Source organism: Hirundo rustica, chromosome Z, assembly GCF_015227805.2.
Source record: "Hirundo rustica isolate bHirRus1 chromosome Z, bHirRus1.pri.v3, whole genome shotgun sequence".
In the NCBI taxonomy this organism is placed as follows: Eukaryota; Metazoa; Chordata; class Aves; order Passeriformes; family Hirundinidae; genus Hirundo; species Hirundo rustica.
In genome coordinates this window covers 16,032,298-16,051,621 of record NC_053488.1, presented here as the reverse complement: position 1 = coordinate 16,051,621, position 19,324 = coordinate 16,032,298, and the positions used below count along the sequence as shown (strand labels likewise).

Sequence of the window (19,324 nt, the reverse complement as noted above, 5' to 3'; positions counted from 1 at the left end):
CTGTGCATTCTCAAAATAAAAACAAGAGACGAAGAAAGTATATTTTATTGAAAACACTCTTGTCAAATATTCCAAAGGCATGCATTCTGTGTATGTTCAGAACTACTCTCTTGCTAATCAGCATTCACAATAAAAAGATTCAGGTTTTGTAGGAGTAGCAATTTCCCTATTAAACCATCATTAATTATGGTGTATGCTTTCATAGCAATTTTCTTTTCATGAATATTCTCCTCTTCATCCAAGAATCCTTCAAACAACTGGATTTACTTCCATTCAATTAATCAAACATTAGAAATGCTAGGCTATAGACAGAGAAGTTATACAAGTTTAAGTGGCACATTATGTTACTGATTGATACAGATTTATCAAATTCAGTACTTTTATAAACAAAGATCAATATTACACCAAGATTAAACTTGTTTCAGCCCACCTTCTTTTTGATTCTGACTCTGAGTTGTTAACACTACTTTTCACTTCAGGATGATCTTATTGATTTAGTAGGATTTTACAGGCTGCAGCATTATGTATTAATGGACCCTCTTACTGTATCTAAGAGCCACAAAAGTTAAGCATATTAATCTGTTAGTTGAAAACAAAGCAGTTACTGTCTGTATCTTATAATTTTGAGGAGGAATTATTCTGTCACATTGCTTAGGAGTAAGTTTTGCTTGTACATGATTTGTATCCCCAGGTTAGAAAAAAACCCCCAAAACCTCAACTTTCGAATATTTTGTCTTCTTAGTAAAAAATGATTAAAATATCTGTCTTGGTTGTCTTCTGTTCTTGATTGCAAAACATCAGACAGGAGCCCCTAGATCGTAGTTTATGCTCCTGTCCTCACAAATGCAAGCAGAATGTTAGAAGAGAAACAAGAAAGACAAATCAATCAAGAATGCAGACACCTTCCCAGTGGAACTGAAAAACAAACTAGGGGTCAACCAAATTCTTTTAAATCATGAAGCTTTTCACTGATGGAATTTGACAGTAATTCTAAGAGCACCGCTCTAAAAATACACTTCTTTGCAATATTTTAACTCCCCATACCAGTATGGGAGTCAGTATAATTTTGAATTTGAGCCAATAAAAACATTTAATCTGTTCATTTTCCTGCTCTTGCAACTATATGAACTGAGTTAGTGGGACTCCCTTGTTTCTGGAAGATGTTTAATTTGTTTTTCAGGATCAGTTTCTCGCCTTTTCCTGTCACTGTCAGGTGTCACTAGTTTCACTTGCTCCTGCTGGTGGTGAACGTCAGGCAGAAGAGAGCAGACGTCACTGTCAAGACTCAGTGATGTCCTCTACTGCCAGCTGCCCATGTCACCTGCAAGAATTTGGTAGTGCTCCACGACACTGTCAAGTGACAGAATTCCCTAGCTCTTCAAACAAAAGGTGTCGACAATGACAGGATCAGCTACTAGAGGTTGAGTCTGATCCTGTCTGCCAATTTCAAGTTAACTGGTTTTTGCAGCTGTTTTTCCCTTTCTTTCTTAGTTTTTTATCTTGTGCAATTTCCATAATTTCTCCTGGAGGGGCAGTGTCTACATGCTCCTGACTACCTATCTGATCATGTCTGTGACGGCCAAAAAGCCTGTGATGCCAGCCGCCGTGAGGATGATGTCTCTCAGTTTCAGCAGCAGCCTGGTGGTTCTCATGTTTGGGATCATGACTGCCCTTGTGATGGTGGTGGTGGCGGTGGTGGTGTCCATGTCTGTGCAGGCTGGAATGGGAATGCTGGCCTGTTGGCTCGGGTTCTGTCTCTGACAGCTCTTCAGCTGCTTTTTTAGTGATGTTTTCACATACGCCATCAATATCAGGTTCCTGTAAAACAGATGCCTGCATTAAACTCAGGGCACTGATTTCAATTAAACTGGTTGTAAAATATTAAATAACATTTTTGCAGAGCATGAAAGGCACTTTTAAGTTATTTGTGCTATTTTGCTGAAGAATATATGAACATATCAAAAACAGCCTTGTGTCACACCACTGTCAACTAGACAGGGCTTTTTAGCAATTATAATTTCAGTAATTGCTAATAACAGCTATTCTTATCCTAGATCCTATGTGTGATCTGTCTGTGGAGCCAGAACTCTGCACGATGAGATCAAAATTATTCTCACTGAACTTCCATGACTATATATGTACAATTCTTGATAATCCTTAAAAGTATTTCTGACCTTGAAGGATACGTTAAAAAAAAAAAAACAACACTACTCTTATTTTATAGCAGTAACAATAATTTGTCACCTTGTATTATCACTCTTTTAAAATAACTCTTGTAGACTGTGTTTAATGCAAACTACAAATAGTAGTGACGCAAGCAAGCTTGAGTTTGATTCCCAGGTTTTTAAAAGATACTGGTTTTTTATGTACTTACCCATCCCACAAAACTAGAGTAGTTAATTGCTTACTACCTCTATATAGCTCTACAAACAGAATTACCCTCCAAGATTGCATTTACATTTCTGCCAATTATTTGCATTTCTACCAAGGATGGGAATTCAGATAATCAATCAGTCTATTGACTGATTGATTAAGAAATCTAATCTAATTCACTAAGAAAAAAGTTTAAAAGCTATCTGTCAAGATGCATGAAATGTGTACATTTGAAATCGTATCTTTTTGGATTAATCCCACTGAAATAAATTTTTAAATACCAATCAAACCCAGTTTTCTATTATACATAGAATGAGACAAGAAAATACCATGTAAGAGCAGTTTCCACACTTGTTTTCGCAGTATGCAATCTTAATAGATTCTTCCACATACTGAAAGTGCAGGAAGGAGTAGGGCAGACCCAGATGATACACTAGACGACCACATCTAAGGAGAGAAAGAACTCTGGTTACAAATACCTACAATTACATGTCTCTTCTTATGATATCTCATTTTACTTGCATCAATCAACCCACACTGTACAGTTCTCTAGGGAGTGTTTCTGTTCCAGTTCACAGGCAAATCCAGTATCCTCCTTACAAATGCTTAAAAATGCTTGCCCGCTCAGCTGCACTGGCCAGCATGTGAAGCATGATTTCTGGCTGATGTGGTAACTGCACTTCCAGAAGCCTTTTCTTTAGTGGCACTTAAGACTGGCAGGGGTGCACTCATTACAGATCCATTGGGATAATGAGAATGGTTGTTTGTATAGTGATTTCTGCATCCTTACCAAGTGTTTTTATGCAACCTGAAGTATTTTGACTGGTATGGGCACTGTGGTGCACCTGCATTACTGATCTATTGTGCATGAGGGGATTGTTATGGCGCTTGCCACATGTGTGCACTTGAGTGTTCTGATACGCACTTGACTACACAACTGATATGCTCAAAGGAGCTGGAGTAAATGCCGAACATGTACACAAGGGCAGCTTGTTCAGTGCCAGCACACAGTCTCCTAGCCTTAGCTCCCCTCACGTGGGACTGCACGTTTAGAATGAAACCATGCAAAGCTTTCATGGCTAAGACACAAAAAGGACACAGACTCCTAGAACCGTAATGGATCATGGCCAGGCTAATGCTAAACCAATTTGTATTGTACGCATATCCTGAGTGTCAACAGCACAGAACTGGTCAACCTTCCAAATGCACTGGGCAAGGTGTCTGGGCCCCCTCCCAGTAGAAATACAGCCTTGTTCTGTTTGTCTGTTGTACGACATCACCCTTCCTTACTTGGGTATATTTGCTGCTGTAACAGTCAAGATCATTCATTCCACTACTAGTTTCATCCCACAAACCTAATGTAGCTAATTTAAATTCATCACATTACAGAAAAAGAGCAACTTTCTAACTTTGTATTAAGCTTATAAATGGTGTAGTATGAACTTGGAATGTTATTACAGTAATATAACGTAACTAGGATAGACATGTTCCAAGTGTAGGATTTTTCAAGTAACAACCATCACATCAAAATGGAAAAATTGGGATTTCAATTACAGTTCCTACTGCTGCTGCCAAAATATACTTGTGGCAGAATCTTATATCAGAAAGATATTTTCTTCTGAAAATCTTTAAATTTGACCTAAAGACTAATTTTTCCTTATGTCTATGTAGTATTTTCAACAACTCTCATCAAAAAGCTTCCATGAGATAGAAGATTCTACTTTGACATGCATGGACGTAATGAAGTTCTCTGAAAATAAAACCACTATAAAACCATGAACATGTTACCAAATTTTACATCCACTTATGTTCATCTAAATCCACAGTAATTATAAGAATTTTTTTTTTCCAAAATTCCTTATGCAAAAGTAGGCTTTGCTTTTGTAACTTTGTTTTTCCAGTAAATACTAGCACTTTGCTTAGTTCAACATAGAAGCTGAGCATGATGTCTTTGTTATTTGCACATCAATTAAATAATACAGAGATTTACAAATCATTACTCAAAATATATGCAAATATTTTCCCATGTTTGTCTGTAAGCACACACCTGTCATAGATGAGAAAGTCATCCTTGTTTCCATTTAAAGTAGTCCAGACATCCTCTTGTTGCTCATCCTGCTGGTAGACAGTAATGTAGTCTGAAACACGTTCTTTTAGTAGATGAAATTCCCTCCGGGACTGAGGTCCCTGATGGTTGACAACCACATACGAGATGTTGACCAGTCCTTCATTCTCTAACTTTACTCGCAGGTCCTCCAAACTATTGGGAATGTGAAGAAGCAAGACCGTAAATTGTTACAGAATCATGAGGTTTGACATGGATGCTTTTGCTCCATCTTGCTTTTATTACAGCTGTATGATGTGGAGTTCTTCCTTTTCATTTTTATCTTTCCTATGGAATTGCTAGAGAAAGCTTTTATTACTCAGTTATGGGAAATAGTCTAGAATTTTTAAAAAGTCTAGAGTCTTTAAATTTTTTCTAAAATGTAAGAACCAAACACAGCTACCTTGAAAGCCGAACATAAAGCCCAATTTTCACTTTGATAGAGCCAGATTTACCACTATGTTTTAAAATCCAATTCTTAATAAACTTGCAAAGCCTATTATATGTAAGTTGTGCAGCCTAGAGGGGAAAACTAAGGTGTTCTCGCTGTGACTAAAATCCAGATCTGAAACTGGTACTATGAATTTTTAAGCCAAAATAATTTCACAATCCCTAAATGAATCAAAGAGAAAAGCTTTATGAAATTCCTGTTTGGGTCAGCTTGAAATTATTTTATTACTATTGTTACTGACATGATAGCTAATTATTTGCATGGAGTAAGTTCTAGAAAATAGAGCACCAATGTCCCAGGTCTTGGATGACACTTGGATAACACTGATGACTTCCTTGAATGCTTCATCAATTTTTGAAAGGATAGTATTTACCTTAACTTCTGGATTTTTAAAATATATGTAGGCTGAACACAGGCTGAAAACCCACATTAAAAGCACATATTTTGATTTCTTTTTTCCCCTACAGATCTTACATAAGAAAACAGGGATCACAGATCTCTCTGTTTCAGGTGATCTGTAACCATGTTAAAGAATTGTGATGTTTTGTGGCTTTACCATTTTTCGAACATTAATCATCTGTTGCTGTTTCTGTCAGGTGTTCCTGTAGTTTGGGTTTCATTAATGTCAAGCTGATCATACTATTATGTTGTAAACAGAATTTGAAGATTATCTGTCAGTCAAAAATAGGTCAAGAGATGAATCTTATCCGCTGGCACAGAACCCTTCTACTGATCACTGACCCTGGTCACTGGGTCACACATGCCAGCTGTGACGGTAGCATTTGGGGCTGCTAGAGTTCACGGAGTGCATCTGTGGCAGGGCACATGTAGTATTCTTAGCTGGATAACAAAAATTGGGACAAGATTCATGCTTACCTGGAAGCCTGCCGCAGGCACAATGATCAGCTAGCCTGGAGGAGAGCCACCACTGTCACCGAGCCTCTGGAGTTCCACATTGGGTCCTCCTCCCCAACACGCCATTCTGGGGGCTCCTGGCAATTCTGGATCTCTGTCCCTCCTCCTGGGAGGAGACAGAGGGCCAGAACTAGCCCCAGACCTGCCCACATGGCTGGGCTTTACCTGAGAACAGAGAAAATAAACAAAGTAAAGCCAATGCCTAAACAAAGTTCAGACTCTGAAATTCTATGAAGAAAACACAGCAGTATATTGACTCCATTCAGTTGGAAAAAACAAAACAAAACAAAACAAAACAAAACAAAACAAACCCCCCCCAAGCAAAAAAAAAAAAAAAAGAAAACACACAGACACGCAACCCCCCCCCCCCAACAACAATAACAACAACAAAACCACCTGTAAGAAAGAATTTGAGCTCTTTGTTTAGTGCTCAATTTCTCTGTTTTTTCAGTGGAGTTCCTCTATAATAGAGGAAGGTGTTTTTTCTTTGCTTGAAGGTTTTTTGGATTTTTTTTTTGTTTTGGTTTTGTTGTTGGTTTTTTTTTTTTTTTTTTTTTTTTTTAATGTGTTTGAACAGCTACAAAGTAAACATTCAGAATAACTGGAATTTTTTTTAGTACTATTAATCAGACTAAGTTATTTCTTCCTCTGTAATTTCTTTTCGACCATTTTTAACACATCAGTGATTTTAAAATGGCCTTGTTTCTTGTGTTTTGAAATCAATTGTGGTAAGCCAATTTATGTCAGGAAGAATCTAGACCTCTACAGATTCAGTTCACTCCAGATTCCAGAGTAATCCCACTGTCCTAAAAGTACACACACCAACAGTGGATTTGAGTACAGAGTACTACATAACATAGCAGAAAATAATAAAAATTACTTCAAAATTTTTACAAGTCAGTCTGGAGTACCTGGATCCCATTGAGAAAAATCTGTGAAAAAGTCAGGCACTAGAAACAATTTTGCAAAAACCAGAAATGAAAACTGAATATGCAGGATTCCTCAGATCTTACGAAATATCATATCCATACTTAGTTCAGTTAATGTTTATGAAAATCAATGCATATAAGAAATTTTATCAATTACCTTTTCATTTTTTCCATTAACCTCTCAATTTTGCCTTATATCCATTATCAAGAAATATTTAAAATTATAAATGTATAACATTATAAAGATGCTCCTCAACATGTCCTAGGTTGCAGAATTGTATAACTTCACTGCTTACACCAAAGTCTGACAGTGACCACAGAATAGTTTGGAAACAATAAATTCTGATAAATAATATATGTTCCATCCATCTTGTCATAGCCTAAAAGATTAATAATAATTGACCTTTTAAAACAAGAGCCATTTATTGCTACATTTGTGAAATCCAGCTGTCCCTGACATTTCTTTCCTGATGTTCTAGGTAAAGTACTTTGAAGACCAAACTGCGCTCCAGTATATACCAACACAGCCTTTTTCCATTCTTCCCACACATCAGGAAAGCAGTCTGCCTTTATATCCATTACAAACACATGAGACTCTCATGAATTTTGATACCCTTCCTTGCCTTTACAGCAGCCTTCTGCAGCACTGGCATGCAGCACCCAGCAACAACTGTCCATCCTGGGAGCTGCAGGAGAGCCATGCGCTGCCTTATACTTTGCTTCATATTTCAACTTTCCACTTGGTTTCCAATGGAAATTTCCACTGTCAGCCGTTTCAGCCAAAGAAACAAGCAAACACTGTGCCAAATCTTAAGTCATGAAGCTCTTTCACAGCAAACCCAGCACACTTACCCTGTCCTCCTCCCCCTTCTTGGCAGCGCTGCCTGGCTCTGCTGCAGAAGAAAACAGTGTGGGGAAAAGGGCTCCGGTATTTATATGGCTCTTGTTTATCTCACTTTGCAGATACAGTTCAAAGTTCAGGGAGCTTTTTCTGAACGACCCTGCAAGCAAAGGAAACCCCTTGAGCAAAAGTACCCAAAATATTTCTCCATTAACTAATCCCAAGTGGAAACCATTTTTCGTGCATAATAGCAAAGTATTTTTACTATCATGACTTCAAATATGTTGTCATGTAGTTTGTCAGTCACCCCAGTCAGCTGGAGGTAGTGGTACAGTCAGAGGAGGGGGATGGGCCAAGGAGTCATTATTTTCTGAACACAGTGGTAACCACAGTGATGGGGGGAAGGCACTTCTCTATTTACAAAAGTGCTGAGCTAGCAGGTTTTTTCTCATATGCTTTATCTGATATTTGCCTTAGAGAATGTTGTGCTCTGTCTGAGGGCATGTGCATACTGAGCTCCTTTGGCCCAGCTGCCCTTGATTATATTACTCTGCTTTCAAACTTTTCTCTGTAGAACCTTCCAGTTCTTCAACTTTGTTGAAAGTTAGCACCCCGAACTTCAGACATTTAAATCAATGTAGCTACAAGAAAGTCATGAAGCTCTAGCTACCAGCAGTAGGTACCTGACTCTGTGTTTCACCGTTATGTTTTAACCTCAAGACCAGCAAGGTATCTGTGGACATCCAGGTTAAAGTCTTTCCCGATTCTCCTTCCTTGGTGAGAGAATTGTTTATGCTTGATGTGTTTCATTTCAATGGGTGTTTATGGGGAAATAAATGTTTAAAAAGTTGGTGTGCCCTCACAGTTCAAGGTGGTGAGATTGATACTGCTGATACTGCTTAGATCTATGCCCTGAGGCCATCTTCTGCACAGATAAGCATTTTGCTTTAGGGTGGATTAGAGAAAAGGAACTGCTGACCTTAGGGGTTTATGATGTAGAAGTCCTAGGCACTTCTTTTCCACTAGTCAGTAGAAAGAATGAGAAAGAGCTGAACCTGGAACTAGTCTTGGAAGACACAATGCAGAAAACAGACAGACTTCCTACTAGACCTGAAGTTTTCTTTAGAGGTGCAGTGTGCTTGAATTTCTTACCTTGTTAGGGAAACACATCTTGTATTCTTTGTGGAAATGGTACCAAACCCACATATCTGCAGTAGTGCCCTTTACTTGTCCAATCGATGGACAATTTGCCTACCTCCTCTTCAGGTGTGGGGGTTAATCCTCAGTGTTGATAAAATCCTGTAAGGTTGGCTGGAATTTTTTGGTGTGCACCACATCCACCAATTCTTGCATGAGCACTGAGGCAGCCAACAAAAATGAAGCAAGTAGAACTCTGTTAGTAGGACTAATAAAAGTAATGCAGTTCATTGGTGACTGACAGTTGTTCTCTTGCCAATTATAGCAACAGAGGTGGAGACACTGTCAAAGGAAGAGAAATAATCTCCATTTCCTTTTCCTTTTCTTTGTCAAGAGGATGTGGACAAGGTTTGATTAACAAGTGCTGAATCTATAAACTATATGTAATACCACTGAGTGCTGCTGAGATACGCAGATCTCAAGTACTGAAGAACTCAGAGTTCAGACAGAGTAATCTGAGCTGAAGCAGCTGAGGATGGAAGTGGACACACTGAGGAAGGAAATGGACAGTGGTCACTATGGAAAAGTTAGTATTTCCTCCCATACAGTATGCAAAGACACCAGCAGACTCAGTTGCCTTACTGAGAGATGCAAAGCAGCTGTTACTAGCAATTATCACTGTGACAATAAATACTACATGTAGTATTACTTATTATTATATTTATTATAATCCTTATAATACTAAGATGACTTAACTATGTTCACAGTGATAAGACATGCATCTTATTTTTTAACATTCACCTGACCTGAGATCATTGTTCTGCTTCAATATTGAGACAAAAATATTTATTGAGTAAAAAAGTTCCTCTGTCTTAAAGCAAGTGGTAAGAAATACTTTAATCTTGGTTGTGGATTAAGATCGATCTAATTAATTTGGTTAGAAATGTATAAACTAAATATGCCTAAACTCCAGTCTGAAGCATTACTGTTTCTCAGTGGAAAAAAAAAATCACTTCCACAGGATTTTTTTATGAACATAGATAAAGCTCTTAATAATTGTCAAATTAAGAGTCTAGGAGTCCGACCACTCCATTTCTTACATTAGTCCCCTTTCTGTTCATAGGCTTCTGTAGCCCTTTGTTTATAGCTTGTAAAGAAACAATCATCTTAAATATTAAATTTTGCTTTCCACTGCAAGTATTTTCTGAGTTGGTCCAATCTCACGGCAGGAGGCAAGTTATGAACTCTAATTTGGACAAGCCTTCAGTTTCAAACAATAATTTTTTTAATTATCATCCTGTTTCTATTCACTTTCTTTCTTCTTTGGGGGGGGGGATAATAATTCTGGTGGAAATAACAGCCCCCTTCCTTTCTTATTGAACATAAGCTTTGCTCTTTACTGACGTGTTCCAAACTTTTCAAAGCATCAGAGCACAGAAATATAATTTGTTGTTTCTGTTGTCTATATTGGTCATGTACATATTTCTTGGGGGAAAAAACCAAACAAAATATATTAAAAACCCTAACACAATGCCACAATCCCAAAGGACAAGGAATTGTGGCTGTCAGAAACTACATCTTGTTAACGCCTGCTGAGGAGATTTGTAACATGCAAATAATGTGAGGATGGGGCAGAACACAGATTCAGCATGAACCCTGTTGTGAGGCCTTAGGACTTCAGTGCCTGTTTTGCTCTTGTGACTGAAGGATGTCATAAGCACAGAATTCAAAGTCCACTTGCAAATCTTAATTCTCTCTGACAATTGTGTCAACTCAGGGTAGTTACTCATGCTTTACGGTGGAAAATACTGCAACAGCAGCAGGCTGTTAGAGTTACTTAATGTTTATATAAAGAAATTTCCATTCATTTATGAGGCCTTAGACTTGAATAAGTGCTGTTAAAAAAAAGCGTCACTTAAGTGAAGGGCAAAAAGACACACTGAAGTAAAGTAAATCACAGCATAAGGTAACTAAATGCTTACTTCTCAGAATTCAAAGGAAGGAACTAAAGCTGATGTCCTCTGATGTAGGCCTAAAGATTGTTTCACTGAACAAAGGGATAGCTGCTGATACATGTAATTGTACGCTTATAAACAAAATGAGAGTTAAAGGAGCCCTGATCTAGTAGCAAAATATTTGGGTTTTCTGCTTGGAAATTCCACTACAATAATGAAGTACCTATCTCTATTTGAACCTATCTGTAGCACACTGCAATGGAAAGGAAATTAAGAAAGGAAATATTTTATCAGATGTGTCTCAGTTACAATCATTGCACAGATTACAAATGCAAACCGACCCTAGTTGCTAAGTACCTGCATCTATTCTGAGTTCCTTACAGGCTCTGTTTACTTTCTGCATTTATCCAGCAATATTCTATTAGTTCACCAATTCTCCAAGTCACTGCAGTGTCTTAAAACCAGTGGTCCTCTTATCATTTGAAGGAAGAAAAAATTTGCTGATGATACCCAAGAGTTGCTTCAGAAGATCATAGCTGTAGGAAATCGTCCACATTTTTGTGTTTTTACTGGTGTATTTAGTAATATTTGGCAGTCCTGTGATCCACAGAGGAAAACTGAAAATTCCTTCAGTTTGGTGTGACTATGCTGAGGCTCCTGGTGCTTGGCATAGTAAACCAAGAAGCAGATACAGTCATGCAGTGCCCAAAGCAGGGTATCTGTACAGATCTCATGTCCCACACAATGATCTTCCTTCTACAAGAATGATGCAGTTGCACCAGGAATTCAGCAGGCAGCTTTAAGCTCTCCAATACAATTCACTGAGTAAACATATAAAAGGGTTATGGATCTGGACCAATAAATACAAAGTTAAACAAACCTCTACTATACTGCATTCAGACATTTCTCTTTAACAGATCATGCCTCCAAGAGAGTGTAACAGTAATTAAAACAACAGAAGTACCATCAGCAACACACAAAATTCCTACTAAACTCTTTATACACAATAAAACTCCTTAGGAGATGCAGAGGAAAATGATTCATCAGCTAAATTCACAGTAGTTCATTCTAGGTGACTAAATTTAAACGTTTCTTACCAGAAATACCTGCGCAAGGAAGTTGTTAATGATTTACAACAGGTCACACGGGCACAGTTCACTGCACTGAACCCTAGCCACAGAATGGAAGTTAAGACTGCCCAGTACACGGGATTCAGTGGTCGTATACTGTGAACCTGACAGGAAGTTCAAGTCTGTCCTTTGCCTATCTGTTGTGAAATACATTAAAACTGAAGTGAAAACTAGCCCCAGCTAATGAGTAAGAGATGCTTGTATATTAAAAAATTCTCTTTCAAAAATTGTTGCACTGTGATTAAAAAACAGATTATGTGGTTTTGATTAAATTTCTTTTTGCAGCTCTGTATTGCTCTCTTCCTGATAATACAGAAGTGGCTGTGAGCATTATGGTCTGCAAGAGATGTTAGGAATGTTTATGGGAAGATTCAGATATCTGTGTGCAAGATAGAGCTTGTCTTACATGGAATGGAGTCTGACAAACTAAAACACTGATGGCTTCAAATACATATTGACCGTTGATTGTTGATGATACTTCTTTTCAAATAGCAGGGTCAGAGGTGGCCAGAAAGATCCTGAGAAGGCTGAAACATCTCAGCATCAAAGACAGGCTTAAAGAGCTGGGGTGAAGAAGAGAAAGCTTCAGGGATACTTCACTGAGGTCTTTCAGTAACAAAAGGGCTGAGAAAAAAGAGACAGAGGGACTCTTTACATGGGCAGGTAGTGACAGGGCAAGGGGCAATGGTTTTAAACTGAATAAGGGAAGGTTTAAATTAGATGGTAGCCTGACTTAATGAAAGTACACTAGATGATCTTTATGGTCCCTTCCAATCAAAACCCTTCTATGATTCTGTGATTCTATTATATGCTCTAGCATTAAAGCATTTAGCACTTCCAGAAGGTTTCTAAGTTTATCCTATCTCATGAAAAGGTCACATTTTTGCTGAAAATTACAAGTGTTAACTAACAAAAAGTTATTTTTGTGTATTTTGGATAAAATGTGTGAAATAGAAGTTCCCAATCTTCTGATATTACAGTCCTGTATTTTACTTTCAACAGATGCAGTTGTTGAAAGTAACAATGTAGGCAAGGAAAAATTTTGAATACAAAATATTACTTTTGCATAAGGTTGATAATGGGCTGGCAAAGACCAGAGACATATTATCTGACAAATGTATTAGCCATACCTTGACATTGGCAGTCTTCCCGTTCTCCTTACAGCTTTGGACTCCAAGCCCTCGGAAAAAGCAGAATTAGAGTAGTAGAACTGCAACTGCATTCCAGAAAAAGGGATGCAGAATGCAATGCAGAGGAAGTACCAAGTGTTTGAAAGAAAGCGAAGTGAGAGGAGTGAGAGAAGGTTTGATGACATTTTGTCTGAGGGCACGTTTGGAAGTTATCTGCATATGCTGTCACACTACTACGTATCATTACAAATAACAAACACATCGGAAAATCTGCCCTGCAAAATTCAAGCAGCCATTATTGTTGTTTTTACAAAATTACCATGATTCCTTAAGTTCCCATGTGTTTGTATGGACTTCTTGGCTCATTTGAGAATTCACACTCGACACATTGTCTGATTAAAGGCAGCAACACCCACTTTTGTGTCTCCTCATCCCATTTCAAATGCATTGGCTAAACCTGTGGAACTTGAAAGGTAAGTCCTGGTCCCACCAAGAAACAGTCATAATGCCTCAACAGCTCTCCAGTCAGTGGGGGTTTGCACAGATGCTCATTTGTAAGGACTTCATGAAGAACTACAGGAGAGATGAGTCCCAGGTTGGCATTTAACTGTGGCCAAAGTTCTCATCTCTACCTGACTTCTAGTTTAGTTTTTTAATGTCTGCCTCTTGGCAGGAGAACGTTCATAATATTATTAATGTATGCCTTATATTATTTACTAATTATTATTTACAAATCAGGAACATAACAGTCTTAAGGATTGTATTTAAGGAAGTGCAGTAACCCCCACAGAGCCCAGAGTCTGCATCCCGCATCCTTCTTTAACCATCAGCATTTTATCCAGCCCGTTAAACTGCAAGCTGAAATTTTCTGACTTCTTCTTGTCAGAAAAAAAAGGAAAAGAAGAAAAAAAAAAATTAGTTTCTGATGATCCTGCATCATAATCCATGCCAAATTTCCTGTAAAAACTCAAAAAAGGAAACAAAATATGACTGTGAAGTGAAAAAAAATTGTAATGATTTTAAGAATCACGGCAGTAAAGTTGCTGAAAATTCTCTTCAGCTAACAGGCATTCAGGAGGAGAGACAGACCAGAAAACCAAATGCAGAAGAGATCCCATGACTACACTGAGTAATAATTAATAGTAAATGCTCTTTAATTGTATTCCCCTTTTTTCAAAGGCTTGTTACTTGTAAATGTTTTTGTTAACTTTTTTTAATTCTTTACCACAAATGTTTGCCTACATAAGTTACAAAATACAAAACTAAAGGACAGTGAGGAATTTCAGTTGTCCTGAAGCCAATGCAGGCAAATCATTATGCAGTCAGCAGCTCTGGCGCTGTTTGAGGCTTATGGTGTGGATCATGTGTGAGGCTGGTCTTAAGAACTGAAGTGATACAACAGACAGAAGCTGGGTGGTCTTCCAGTAGAACTTTGCTTTGGTAGCTGCTCCAGCTGCGAGTCTGCAAAGTGAGTACTCACATTTTAATCAGCACAGCGCCGGTCAATGTGACACAGAGCACACGTTGTCTTGTGTAGATAGAAGATACACTGGATTGATGGAAGGCAGTGCCAGAAAGAAAAAAAAAAAAAGTTATTGAAGGGAAAAAAATATTCCCCTAGACAACAGGAAGAATTCTGGGTTGCCCAGCTTTCCAACTTTTTATTGCTCTTAATCTTATCTTAATTGCATGTGGAATGACTCCCTGACTGTCTCCAGGTTTTAGAGTAAAGTTTTTTGTGAAGATTTTATGCACCTATCAGCCATACATAATTTCACACAACAACAGTATGATTCATAGGTGTACATTTTGTAGGATGATTACCTGACCTGAGAGAGGAATAATTTAATTATCTGTTAATGTTTCTGCTTGTATAATGCATGGAAGAACAGTTGTGGCCTAGGTCAAAACATTTTCTTACAATTTAGCTTTAACCCCTTCCAGACTCTGTAGATTTTCATGGACTGAGAAAAAGAGTCAGAAAACCCACCATATTTTAATGTGCTGTGTCCACTGGTGTTTATTAAAAAAAAAACCCCATAAAACAAAAATGCTTTCGCAAATTAGGTTAAAGATTTGGTTGTGAAACATTAGGGTCACATCTGAAGAGGTACTAACTAGATATATGAAATCTGTAATAACAATGTCTGTGTATGTTATTTCTACTCATGATGCACAATGCATCCCCATACAAAAAATGCATATTTGTATTTTAACAATAAACACAGATAACTGTTTTACAGAGGTTTTCTTTAAGATGTTTTCCAGACAAGTATTGACCTAGACAAGGCCTGCTGAATTTATACTGGGAAATGATCTTTCAACACAACACATTTTTTATTTATATGTATGATTCTATATTATGGGATTAAAAGAAAAAAAAATAGCTAAGTACTTAACTAATTTCTTTAGGCAGGCTTCTTGTAATCCTGCAGAATCCAAATCACTATGGTTTATGAAACTGAGAGACAGTAAGTTACTAGACTTGCTTCTTCCTCTAGATATTTAAAATTATTTAAATGACAATATTTAGGTAAGAACTAGAATTCATCTACCATCGCTTGCAGTGCTCAACAGACACTGATCTCCCTGATTTCACTAGTCAGCTGATCTTTCTGGAGTCACAAAAATATGAAACTTGTAAACAGTAGATAAGACTTGGCATGGAGCTCATACATCAGCAGATAATACTGAATAGATATAAATGCACATCCTGTCCTAGCTGGACATTTCCTCTAAAAATAGAAAGATAACCAAGGAACAGGCTGACACATTTGTATCACAGGAGTAGGGTTTAAATATTTTTTACATCAATCCAAAATTCTACACATTACAACTTGCATTTCGTACACCATCATCTTGACTTCCATTAACTCCTTACATCTTCCCTTCACTCTGGAAATAGTAAAGAAATAAGAAGGATTAACAGAACATCTCTCTCTCAGAAGCACAATTCATGTTTATTTTCCTTTAAAACTTTTAAAACAGACACTGATATTATTGCCCTTGGCATACCTATCAAAGGGGCTCCACAGAAATGCTTTCCTCTTGCACAACAGCCCACATCTGGCTTGCTCTAGGCATGACAGTAAAGCCTTCTCATGCACAGAACAAGTCACCGTGCAAGGGAGATGTACTGACTCATCTGATGCAGAGGAGATTTCTTGTAAATGATTGATAACACTACAGGAACGAGCAGTTGATTTCGTAAGAGTTTTTCTGAAAGAAGACACCAGTAAAGGCCACATTGCAGCTACTTGTATTCTGTACCTGGCTGGTGAATAATTTGTTATTGATGTGGGAGATCCAGGTGTGCTATGAGTGCACTAAGCAGCTTTCAAAACTCTTTTGGGAGCCAGTCAGGACTGTCCAGCAGGCAGGATGTAGGTCAGAGGCTGCCAGGTGGCTGGCCTCGCACTAGATGATCTAATGGTCCCTTTTGGCCTTCATTTATTATCTGAATCACCTGCTTTTGGACAATAGTTATCTACTCAAAGCTGCACATAAGCAGGCCTTCTGAATTCTTGGTTTCACATCTCCAGTTTATTACTTTCTACATTTCCTCAGACAAAGAGGTGTTTCTTAAAGAAGGAAAATATAGGATTAATAATTTTCTACTATTAGTTCAGTACTCATTTTTGTCTGTTTGCCACTTCACAGCTCCAGCTGGGAGAGGCTCACGATGCTCAGCCTGGACAGATGTTCTCAGCCCTGTTCAATGCTGCTGGGAGAGGCTGGAGATAGAAGAGAACATCTACACTTCAGTAATTTTCTCAAACTCAGCAGAAGGTTATGTCCTGGAGAATTACCATGTTGATTTAATTAACACAGGATCTCTAGTGTCATTGAGGTGATTCTGGAAAAGGAGAAAAACATAAATAAATTTTAGGCATATAAATGGCTAATACAGGTTGAAGTAGAGATATTGATAAAGATTCTTTAGATGTTTGGTTAATATATTCTATCTTATGTAAATAAAATGCACTCTAAACCAGGTAGTTTGTAGACTTACTAAAACTAAATTGCAGTGTTTTGTAACACAGCTCTTGGAAATCTTAAGAGGCAGTGCTGGAAAACAACACACCCATCTCTGAGAAAGGAAAAGGAGAACATAAGAGTTACAGCTTAGTCAGTATAATTTTATATTTGAAAAGCTATTACGACCAAGCATGAACTATTCATTTAAAACCTTCAGCCTAACCTCACCATAAAACTAGAAGGGGGAAGCCATAGGAAAAAAGAAATACAGTGGAAAATGCCATGGGGAGAAAAAGTAAATGGTCAGAGCAAACCATACATTAATCAAAAACAAGCAAGCCACCATCACTGGATAGGTAGAAGGTGCTGCAAGGGAAAATTTTAGTTCTTGCTTTGTACTCTGCTACACTGAAAGCTTTAGCAATATTTCTATTTGGACTGTAAACTATCGGAGACACTATCTAATAAAAATTAGATCTCCACTAGTTTAAAATAAACTTTCATGTGTCTTTAAATGCAGGCAGCATCAACATTGCTTATGTACTGTTGTGTACCTGTCTTGGTTTGAAAAGACAGGTATCTGCTAAGGAGAGGCGGGGCCTCTCTAGCAATGGGGAATTCCAATCCCTTCTCTCCATGTTATTATGATTTTGAAGATTTTAAAAAAAAAATTTCAGTCAGAGCTATGAGGAAAGGAATATAACAGTCCTTTACTAGTAAATATAACAGGACAGACAAACAACAACAGCAATTATAATAATAATAAACAGAACCAAGAACCTCGAGGGGCTTTGTCTCACGAGTCCCGGGCAGTCTGATCCCTTGGGATCCTAAGAGCACCAAACTGAAATGGTGGAAACTCGGGGGCTGATGACTGTAAACGGTGGGGTGTCCCGGCAGGCAGAGGGGTGTCCCGGCAGGCAGGGGGGTGTCCCGGCAGGCAAAGTGAGCAGTGCTGAAGAAGCTGTGATGGCTGGACCCGGGCTGACCCAGCTCCAGCAGGGCAGGCGAAGAGCTCTGAACTCCCGGGCACTCCAGCAGACGACAGAATTCCCAGGACCGGACTCCTCCGCCAACCGCGGACTCCACGCAGCTAGCTGTCGCTCGTCCATCCTCGCCGGAAAACCGAGAGCAGCAAAACCACCACCCTCAGCTCCCCAAACCACCACCCTCAGCTCCCCGAGCCTTTTCCCTCCCACTAAACTAAGTGATCCACTTCTTTTGTACGGAGCAAGAACCCTTTTAAGCATCAGTATTTAGTCTCCTAGCAACTTATGGGGGGAAAAATTCCACAGGAAAACTTAACCCCCAACAGTACCAAAAACCAAGAATGGGTGTGGCAGGCAACTCCTAGGTTGCAAATAACTGTCTGAGCAGACCTACTGACAAGAACAATAGTACCATTATGTTAACAAGGCCATTAAGCAATAAGCACCATGGAGAAGGGATGAAGTTCATAACAAGTCAGTTTTCATGAATTAACATGGGCAAGCTCATTAGAGCTACTGCATGAGGCTGTTCTTCTCTCATCAGCTTCAATGTAGAAGCAGTCAAAGGGTCAATCATGCTGTCTGTTCTGACAAATTATTATACTGGTTTATTTGGTTGAGTACGTTTTCATCTGGTGAGAGGACATGAAACCTGGATGACTAGGGGTCCCCTGAAGACTCTAATATAGAAAAGAAACCCAAGTTTCACGTCGTCAGCTCAGACAGGATGGCAGGGGGCTGTTTGCAGCCAGTGCCATGCACTTGCTGAGTTTTCCTAAGGTGCCTCAGCCAAATAGCCCAGGAGCTCTGTTGGAGCTGCATGGTACTGTCTGGGCCTTTCCTTCCTCAGCTGTGGGGACCTGAAGCTGGAGAGGCCCAGCTGGGCACCATGGAGTGAATCTTGCTGGGCAGTATTTCACTTTTGACTTTTCAGCTTTTGATGCCACTTTATGATACCCATTTTGGGCACAGCTCAATCGAATTATAAAGCAACACACTGTTATAGAACTGCGTAGAAGAAGAGCTGTGTAACAGAGTCAAGGGGCATGGAATGAAGGGAATCCTGTGGGTATGAGTCCTGCCTGTGAGGGTGTATGTGGCCCTAACACCACCTGCCTTCCAAAATCTTCTGGCATACCCGACTAAGGAAGGCACAACAATGCAACTGCAAAATACATCTAGAAGGGGAGACACAGGCATCCGTTGTCTGCAAGAGGAACAAAGATGACAAGGGACTGGAGCATCTCCAGTATGAGGACAGGCTGCAGGAGCTGGGCCTGTTCAATTTCAGGAAGAGACACTGAGAGGGGACCCCATCAATGTCTGTCAGTGTCTGCAGGGAGGGGTCAGAGGAGGGAGTGCTTGATGGTGCCGAGCAACAGCACAAGAGAC

General features: G+C 38.9%; 1 protein-coding gene across 1 annotated transcript; it reads right to left on the bottom strand.

Annotated features, from left to right (window-relative positions):
• Nucleotides 1-27: 27 nt before the first annotated feature.
• Nucleotides 28-7,796, bottom strand: SELENOP (selenoprotein P). The gene is made up of 5 exons (XM_040090405.2): nucleotides 7,625-7,796; nucleotides 5,805-6,008; nucleotides 4,421-4,633; nucleotides 2,703-2,820; nucleotides 28-1,818 (listed from the first exon to the last, which is right to left on the bottom strand). Exons 2-5 carry the CDS (start codon nucleotides 5,993-5,995, stop codon nucleotides 1,165-1,167), a joined length of 1,176 nt encoding a protein of 391 aa, XP_039946339.1. The 5' UTR covers nucleotides 5,996-6,008; nucleotides 7,625-7,796; the 3' UTR covers nucleotides 28-1,164.
• Between the last annotated feature and the right edge of the window lie 11,528 nt (nucleotides 7,797-19,324).